Source organism: Neovison vison, chromosome 10, assembly GCF_020171115.1.
Source record: "Neovison vison isolate M4711 chromosome 10, ASM_NN_V1, whole genome shotgun sequence".
In the NCBI taxonomy this organism is placed as follows: domain Eukaryota; kingdom Metazoa; phylum Chordata; class Mammalia; order Carnivora; family Mustelidae; genus Neogale; species Neogale vison.
The window spans coordinates 72,180,043-72,189,214 of record NC_058100.1 but is presented as its reverse complement, the minus strand read 5'-3'; the positions used below and the strand labels follow the sequence as shown (position 1 = coordinate 72,189,214).

At 52.6% G+C, this 9,172-nt stretch overlaps 1 protein-coding gene across 1 annotated transcript; it reads right to left on the bottom strand.

Annotated features, from left to right (window-relative positions):
• Positions 1-287: 287 nt before the first annotated feature.
• Positions 288-4,499, bottom strand: BTG2 (BTG anti-proliferation factor 2). Its single transcript, XM_044267643.1, has 2 exons — positions 4,215-4,499; positions 288-2,896 (listed from the first exon to the last, which is right to left on the bottom strand). Exons 1-2 carry the CDS (start codon positions 4,366-4,368, stop codon positions 2,562-2,564), a joined length of 489 nt encoding a protein of 162 aa, XP_044123578.1. The 5' UTR covers positions 4,369-4,499; the 3' UTR covers positions 288-2,561.
• Between the last annotated feature and the right edge of the window lie 4,673 nt (positions 4,500-9,172).

Sequence of the window (9,172 nt, the reverse complement as noted above, 5' to 3'; positions counted from 1 at the left end):
TGAGCACAGCCGAGGCCCAGCAAGAACAGATGCAGGAGACCTGGCCAGACTCTGGAGTGCTCAGTCTAGAACCCCGGCCCGTCCAGCAGGGTCACAGGGAAGTGAGAACATGCATTAAAGGATGGAGGAAGGAGTCACACAACTAGGTCTTTCTTTTATACAAGCCACATGCTATATGTGTCCCTTCGGGGGTCGCTGAAGGGAAACACTGAGACACCAAGAAAGGATTTGATTCCAAGGGAAAGACTCAGTGATGTGGGAATGCGACCTTCTCTAAACCACACGGCTTCAACTGCTACATTTTTATTAAAGTAACAACAACAACAACAAAAAAAGCGTACATTTGTCCATAAAGCTGTACATTCTTCCATATAAAAACACTATTATACAATTAGTAACGTTTGACTTTTCTGTCAGAATATAGCTTACAAATGTACGACTATTATTTTTACTTCATAGGAGAGACAGGCCTGCTCAACAGTCCAGCTCTGGGTGTTTTGCTGTTTTTAAAGTGAACATCAAAAAAAACAAAAAAAAAAACACAAGAGAAGATGAAGCACGAGACCATGAGGCTGCTTTTAAAAAGGCAGGGGCCTGTTTGTAGACAAGAGGCAACACCACAGTCTGTGGGGATTCACAGCTTCATTTCCACCCACAGGCCAGAAAAGGTGCTCTTGGGTCTGCAGGCCTGAAATTATCTTTAAAGCAAGAAAGGCTGGAAGCAGGGTCTGGGAAGGCAGGTTGGAGTCTAGAGTTGAAAAGGGGGCAGAACTGGCAGGAATGGGGTGTGGGAGGGAGAGTGTTTGGTAAATAGCACCTTTGTGTCAGAACTGACTAGTTCAGGAATCCAGGGAAGGGGACTGGCTGTGGAGCAGGGACCCCTGGGGTGGGGGATGGTTAGGGAGAAAAGTTCCTCACTAAGGGGCAACAGCCAGGTAGGCTGTTGTAGGAAGGGAGCCAGGTCGACCAGATGCTCTAGCTACACCCTTCTAAAGTGATTCGGGGTTGGAAAACTCAAGACCTTCTGAGGGACTCCTCGCTAATGTCACTGAAAAACCAAAGGAAGGGTTTCTTCCCAGTATGGACTTCCCTGGGCTCCAACCCAGAACAGTAAATATTGCACAAGTCTAGAGACAAACTTGGATTGTACTGAGACAGCAACTTCCCCACGGGTGCTCTGAGCACCATGGAAGGGGGAGAAAAAAAACCATAAAAAAGAAAAAAAAAAAAGCAATGCCCAGGATTGTGGCTTTTAGTGTCAGCCCTACAAGAATACCAAGTAGTTGCAGGACTTGGGGCATTCTCCCATTCAGCCAAGGAACACCTGCAAGGCTGACCTGCCAGCCAGGGTCCTGAGCATGGAGGGAGGAGGGAGAGTTCCCTAAGTCCTCCAGGGCACCGGGAGGTTCCAGGAAGCAGTTCTCCTTCAGACTCTCCTGGGATCCAGGAGGCCATATTGCACAGTGAGTGAGAGCTCTTGTTCTGGAAAGTTGGGCAGCTCCATGACCCAACCAGAAGGGGACAAGAGCGGGAGAGTCAGGGAGGAGTGTTGTGCTTTGCAAAAGAAGGCAGTAATAAAGAACCTGGAGTTCCCCATAGCTTTTGAGTCAGCTTTCGGAGGGGTAATGGCGGCAGCATCAGGAGTTTCGTGTGGTTCCAAAAAGAAGGGTTTGGCCAAAAACAAATATCCCCAAGTGGATACTCTTTGGGTCCCAAAATTCCATTGCAAACCACCCCCAAGTTATTCACCCCCGCACAGAGCAGCACATAGCAAAGCCAAGGTTTTGTGCAGGGTACCCTTCTGTCCCAACCCCAATAACCTCTAACTCCTGCCTTACCCCCCACGAACCCCACAAAACAAAAAGCTTTTTGTTTCCTGCCTGGGAAGCAACATCTACAGGCCCCTGAGTGTAGATCAGAAACAAGTCATGATTTCAAGAAAAGCTGCTTAGGATAGAAGCAACTGGGAGAGGACTTTTCACTTTCTGCCCTAGATCTCCCCGGAAAAATAGAAGAGAAGATTAGGTAACATAGCATAATTGAAGTCCAGGCTTGAATGCCCCTGAGGAGGAGAGGGCCCAGGGGTGCAGGCAGGTATCCTGCTCTGGAGAGAGAAGTCTGAACTCAGTCTCTCTGCTCCCCGCCGCACGCCAGATCCTGGCCACTCTCATTCACAGTTGCTAACCTTGCTTGCTCCCTTCTCACATCCTCCTGGGGGGCCAGCCAAGTTACTCCCACCTCACCCCTGTCAGGCCCGCCCCCTCACAACTCACCCCCTCCCATAGGCAGGCACTGGGTCCCAGACTCAAGCGCACACAACAGTTCTCTCCAAAGGCACCTGGGGAGGCCACTTCTGAGCAGCTCCCTTTAAGGATTTTTCTTTAAAAAAAAATCTTTTGGTTTTTTTTTTCCTCCCCTTTTCTTAAAAAAAATAATATATATTTATATATATATATAAATAGCTCTTCATTTAAAATAGTTCCCCAGGTTGAGGTATGCGGTGGCCTGTTGTCGCGGCAGAATGAGTACAGTAGCGTGCCTGATGGGGGCGGCGGGGGACCCTAACTGGAGACCGCCATCACGTAGTTCTTCGAGGGGCTGCTCCGGCCGAGCATCATTTGGTTCTTGCAGGTGAGGAGTCCATAAGAGGCAGCCACCGGGGCCTCCTCGTACAGGACACAGATGGAGCCATCCTCCCCGATGCGGTAGGACACCTCGTAGGGGTCCACCCACAGGGTCAGCTCGCTGGGCAGCAGCTGGTGCAGCTGGGGCTGGCTGAGTCCAATCCGGCTGGCCACCTTGCTGATGATGGGGTCCATCTTGTGGTTGATGCGGATGCAACGGTAGCCGGAGCCCTTGGACGGCTTTTCAGGAAACCAGTGGTGTTTGTAGTGCTCTGTGGGGACGGAACAAGAGGGAGATGCCCTGGTTAGAGCAGCCGGGCTGTGAAGGCTACAGCAAGGGGGGATGGGGATGAAGAGAAAGGAGTAGAGGAAGGAACCCAGAGATTGTAAGTGAGCAATGTGGTTTCTCAGGAGTTCCAGGATCCTCCTGAAATCCTCTGGCCACTGAAGCAGAGAACGTTACAGGATTTCCCCCCTCACTTCTTCTAGGACAAGGATGTGAGGGTGTATAGGGAGGGAGTCCCACAGCTCCGGGGCCATCCCAAGTAGCTAGTGTATTGCTTTTGGCACACTCTCTGTTTAAGAAGGAGGGGTGAGCCTGGGGAGGACATGTCCAGGCAGGGCCTCTGGAGACCTATGAGCTGAAGCTGCAAGGCCAGCAAGGCGGCCCTCATTGTCAGACTCACAGCAAGTCACTCTGTCTCCCACCCCGGGCCCCGGAGGCCCCCTCTGCCTCCTACGCAAGCCAGAGACCTTCTGGAAGTGGTGAGAGGAGTGAAAACCCGGTTGTTTTTGATGAAATGGATGTTGCTCCTCGGAAGGGGATCTGTGTGGGCACGTTTGAAGATGGCTATCGCTGCTGGAGACTGGCGGCCAACCAGCTAGAAACAGCTGGGAGACAGGTCTCCCTCCCCAGGCAGCCCTGCTTATCTCTTGTCAACCTCCCGTGTCAGGCCGCCCCCGCCCCAGCACACAGGCCCGCAGAGCGCAGTTACTACCTACAAGGCTTTCTCAGTACCATAATGGGTGGCAGATGGCTAAGGGGAGCCAAAGCATACAAAGGGGGCTGGGATTCCAACTTCGAACGAGTCAACAACCCGCCCGGGGAACAGCGCAGCCCTGTGCCGCCTGAAGAACCACAATGAGGATCCAAGTTGTTGAGAAGGCTCAACTGTGCCTTCTTCCCCCATAACTAGCCCATGGCTGGCTGGGCTGGCTCGTCCCCAGCGCCCCTGGAAAGTCTCAGTAAGGGGAATGAGCTCGCACTCAGGCCCGGAGGTGCCTCCTCTCTCGGTACAGAAGCCGGGGCCTGGGCTCGCACTCCAGGACAAGGGTCTGCGTGGAGGAACGCGCCCCACCAGAGCCATCATCCATCAAGACCCGAGCGCAGGGCCGCGCAGGAGAGACACGACCCAGGTGAACGCGGCGATGATGCGGGCCGCCCGGGGGGCTGGAGGGAAACCGAGTCCCGGTGCTGCTCGCGAGGGGAACCCTGCCCTAAGAGGAGAGGAAAGACGGACCAGGCAGGAAGGCGGGGCCGAACCCCAGTGGCGGGGCTTGATGGAAGCCAGGATCCTCGGCGGGGCTCACCTGTTAGTGCCTCCTGGAGAGCCCCGCTGAAAACCTTTAGTCTCTGCTCGCTCACGCAGCCCCGGGTCCTCAGGAGGCTGGAGAGGAAGCCCACGGCGGCGGCGATCTCCGGGAGCATGTCTGTTCTTTTCCCTGTCCAGCGGGCCTGGCTCATGTCGTGAGCGGTTCGGACGGAGGTAGCAGCGGCGGGGAGCAGTGAGAGGTCGCCGATGGGACGTGCCGCCTACTAATTGCTCTGCGCTCGCTGGGCCGCTGCTCGGGCTCTGCCCGGACTTCACCCGGGACGCGCCTTTCATACTGTTCGGAGAGGCGGGGGAGCCCGCGGCGGCACCCATTGGCTACGGTCGGCGGATGGGGGCGGGGCCGGATGCCTGCCCCGCCCCGCGCGCTCCGGGCCGGGCCGGGCCGGGCCTAGCGGCTAGTCCCCAGCCCCGCCCCCGCCCCCGCCGCCTCCTCGGCGCTGAGGTCATCGCCCGCTGACGTCAGTGCTGGGAACCTGAGCCGGGCTTGCTGGCGAAAGGTGGCGCCGGGAGGAAAAGGGGAGCCGGGGAGGGCACTGAAGCCTTTCGGCGGAGGAAAGCTGCGCCCAGTCCGCTCCGCGCTGGGAATGCCTGGATCTCTCCTCTCCGCCGGTCCTTCAAGACTTTGGTCAGAGGCCTTCCTTTGCTGATATCGCCTCTCCCACTCGATCCCTTTTCTGGCTCTCACATTTTCCAATCCCCACTGTCAGAACCACTCACCCGGACGCTTTGTCACCATTTTACGGTTTTGCCGTGTTTGTTAAACAGGTTTCTCCAGGCTCTTCGGAAATGGGGACTGTTTTCTGTTTACTTCAACAATAATCCCACCTCCACCAGACAAATTCTGCCCTTCCTCTACACCAATGCCTTTTCTCTTGCCTGGTAGCGTCCAAGTGTTCCCTGTTTGATGGGAGGGGTGGGGGCAGTGTTGTAAGACTTTTCTGTCCCCTCAAGTTGTCTTCCGAGCTCTCGCTTCCCTTTAAATGCCAGAATTTTTAAATGAGTGGTCTGCTCTGAACCGCACACATTTTCCCATCTACTCCCTCTTCCTCCATCTCCCCTCTTCCCTCAGCCTCTATCTCCCATTCTTTCTCAATATGGATTGAAACTTTTGTAAACACAGGCTCTTGGAAGAAAGAACTCAGCGTCAGTTTCCAGGGTCCACACACAGGACTGTGCTCAGAGCCTGGGACCATCATAGGCACTCAGCAGATGTCCCCTCCAAAGGGGCTAACTCCTAACCCCAGCTGACATTTGGCATAGTAGATGCTCCATATGTTTTTTTAAATGAATCAAACCCAATGGCCTCTGTCAATTCTTATTTTTCTGGAACTCTGGGCCCTGCTGACCTCCTCTGGAGGCCGTCCCTCCTCCTTTTCCTGGGTACCTGATGCCAGGCTTCTCAGCCTCCTTCCCCAGCTGTGTCTGCTCTGGCTTCCCTCCCGCCCTTGTTCCCTGTCTGTGTCCCCTCACTGCTCTCCCTTTTCTCCCCACTTGCCTTCCTCAGAGAAACCCTATTCACATTGTCCGCTCTGATGTTTTACTTTTTCACAGCTGACTTTTGTGCCTGGGCAGTCTGTGTCCTTCCATCCTGCTGCTCCTATCACCTGCTCTGTCCCGCCCCTGGGTGTCTAGCCACCACCTCAATGTCAGTCCAAGCCCACTGTCTTCTCCCATCCTGGAGATGTCCTGATGTCCATTTCTGTCGGAGATACCATCGCTTCCCCAGGCAATCCGCCCTGCAAACTCACACTCACTTTTGACTTCTCCTTGTGCTTTGCTCCTCAGATCCAGCCGCAAGACCTCTTACTTCTTCATATCTAGATGATTGCAGTAGACTTGTCAAATCCCATCCCCAAATGACCCTTCCCGCTGTTAGGAGAGCTGCATTCCCAAAAGTCTGCCTTCACTTGCTCTTTTGCTCACATTGTTCCGAAACACCTTCCACCCCCATTCGTCTTCTGCATTAATTCTGAACTCCTTTGCCTGCTATTAAGATCTTTTATAATGCGGCCCATCCACCTTTTTAGGTTTCTGCCACTGTGTGCCCCAAGGTCATTCTCCTCACTCTTCTCTAACATGAGAGCAGCTCTGCAGCCCAGAGTCCTCAACATTTCCCCCATGAACCCCATCTCTACTCTGTAACATGGCCTCCATTCCAGGGATGCCTGAAGACACCAGGCTCTGCTGCACAGGGGCTCATGCCACTATGTGCTGGACACTTCACTGCCTCCTTCCCACCTGTGCCAATCTCCCTCCCATCCTCCTGAAGGCACATCTGAAGCTTGGTCTTCCACCCTGAAAACCTGCAAGGACCATTCTCCTTCTACAGAATTAATGTTATCTCTACCACTTATGCGGCATTTATAATCTATTGTTTGGTATTAGTAGGGATATTTTTAGAGGATGTCATCTCAACAACAGTCTGCAGGCTGCTTGAAAACAGGTTACTATGCTCATTTGTCCTACATTTGTCCGGGACAGTTTGGATTTCAAATACTCTGCTCCGCCGCTTCATCTCGCTCATCGAGCTGCCCTGGAGCTCATCTCTTAGATGGTCTCTTCACCAGCTCCTCCCCAGAGCAGGATGAGTCCAGATGAGACTCTTCCCTCTGCTTGCTGAGAGCAAAATGATTCGTTCCAGAAAACAGGGCTGGGAGTGGAAACAGGAAGACCTACAGTGTATCATCCAGGGAGACCAGGTGAAGCCCAGACCAGGACTGACCAAGGACAACCACCAAGGAAGTCAGGGAAACAGATCCAAGTAGAGACAGGTATATAGGATGGTTCAGCACTTAAATCTGAAAATACTTAACATCTCTGTGGGTGTGTCTTTGACAAGGGTTGGGTGATCTGGGCTTTGCTTTTGTCCAGAACTGATTAAAAAAAAAAAAAAAAACTCTTTTGACAAGACCATTCATATTTTTTGCCATAGGAAACAGAACTCTGTCCTTATGTAGATTTTTGTATCATTCACCAGGTCACACAGCTAGTGCTCACTATAGCCAGAGCCACATCTGCCGCCTTCAAATATGGCGCCCTTTTCATTGGCCCATGGAGCCTCTGTGCTGTTGTTACTAGGGCATGGCCCACAGTTCCACATAGTCCCACAGAGCTGTTATTCCAGGTGATGGTGCAAAAAACTGGGGGCAAACGGGGTGCATTTGGGGGGAAGGAACAAGGAAGTCTTACCCCTGACCCTCCCCTATTACCCAGATGTACCTTCGCCGCCTCACTGGTGATTCGTTCCTGAACTCTGTATAGAACATCCATAGGAACCAGAAGGCACTCGCACTCCCTCCTTCCCCTCCTTACTCATTCTCTTTCCTTTCTACTCACAAGCCTAGGGAGAGCAGGCTTAATTCATCCCACACTCAACGTTCCCCCCAAGTCACTATACAAGGTAATTGTACCCAACTCAGGATCTGGATTCAAAGTCAGTTTCTTATAAACTCAAATACACAATAGCTGTCCAAATTATTTTTGAAATTTTCTGAAACTGCCCTTTAGTTGCTAGGACCAGGGTCCTTAGAAGCTCGAAAGTCCAAGTTTCACTTCTTCCCTTTGCATGTTGCATGCTGCCTCCCGTTCCTTGGTCTAGTCAAGGTGTAATTGGAGCATCAGATAAGGACAGTGGGTCTCTCCCTCCCTCCCCCTTCTTCCTGCTCCTCTTCCTCCTCATTCGTTTCTCCCCACTCCACCCAAGGGCCTTGAGTTGAATTTTGAACACGAACTGCCCTGACACAGGTGCTGACCTGTGACCCCACCCATTGCCAAGGAGGCAGGCAGTGGTGGGGGTGGGGGGTGGACATCAGCTTGTGCCTCCTCTAGACCAGAAATTTCTTTGCCTTGTGATCCTGACCCTCTGACTTTCTTCACCCTGGATGCCCATCTCGCCCACTTGTCTGGCCCACCTATGTGGCCCACTGTGGAGTAACACACAGCACCCCACACTCCTCCTCAGGCCAAAACCCCATCCAGGACAAGGTCCCTCTCCTCTGCCTTGTCTGTGGGGTCACCACACAAGCCTTGCTCTCCACTCCCTCCAGTCAGAAGCAGCTGGTTCTTCTTTCCCAGCATCCTGTTAGGCCTCCAAGGCCTTGGCTTGGTTGCCAAGGTTACCTCTCAGTTTCCTGACCACATGTGGAACACTGAGGTGAAGCCGTTCTGCTGGCAGAGGCTGGGCTGAGGTATTCTAGAAAGATGACGTCGGCTCACTCCCACATTGTGCGTGTAGTTCTTGTGTGTCTCTGTGTGTGCTTGTGTGTGTGTGTATCAGCATGGGGAGGGAGGGCAGCACATAGATATGTGAATGAGTACACACTTCGGTGTGTTGTGCGCTCTGCTGTTTGAGGGTAGGAGGGAATACAGCTCTGTGTTTGTAGATGTTAAAATGTGCTTAAACTAGTATATATTGAGGAATGTCATTTCATGAAGTATGGGTGTTTTGTGGAGTGTGTGTTTTGGCAGGGAGAGTCGATTGGCGGGGGGTGGGGGCTGTCTCAGTGAGTCTGGTATAGATGCTAATAAGATCTTCCCTCTTTTCAGACCTCACTGGTGACAGCTTCACTCTTCTGCCCAGAGCTGGTAAGAAACACCACCCTGGGAAGAACAGGCGCCTCTCTTCCTCACTTCCTAATCAGGCTGGAAATAGTGTCAAATATATTCATCACTCTTTACGAGCATCGCTGGGTCATGTCCAGGACATCTTCTGGGTTCCCTGTCAGCTTACAAAGTCGTACCTCTCCAGAGCAGCCCTAGGCCACCCTGTTTAGGCGTTATTCTTTACAGTCAGCAACAGGAATCAAAGACAGAGGAGAACGACATTGACCTTCGAACCTGTTCGTGAAGATTGTATGAAACTGAGGATGTTCGCTCTTTTAAAAATTTCTGTCTTAAAAAAAAAAAAAATCTGTCTTTAAACCCCTTCACCTGCCC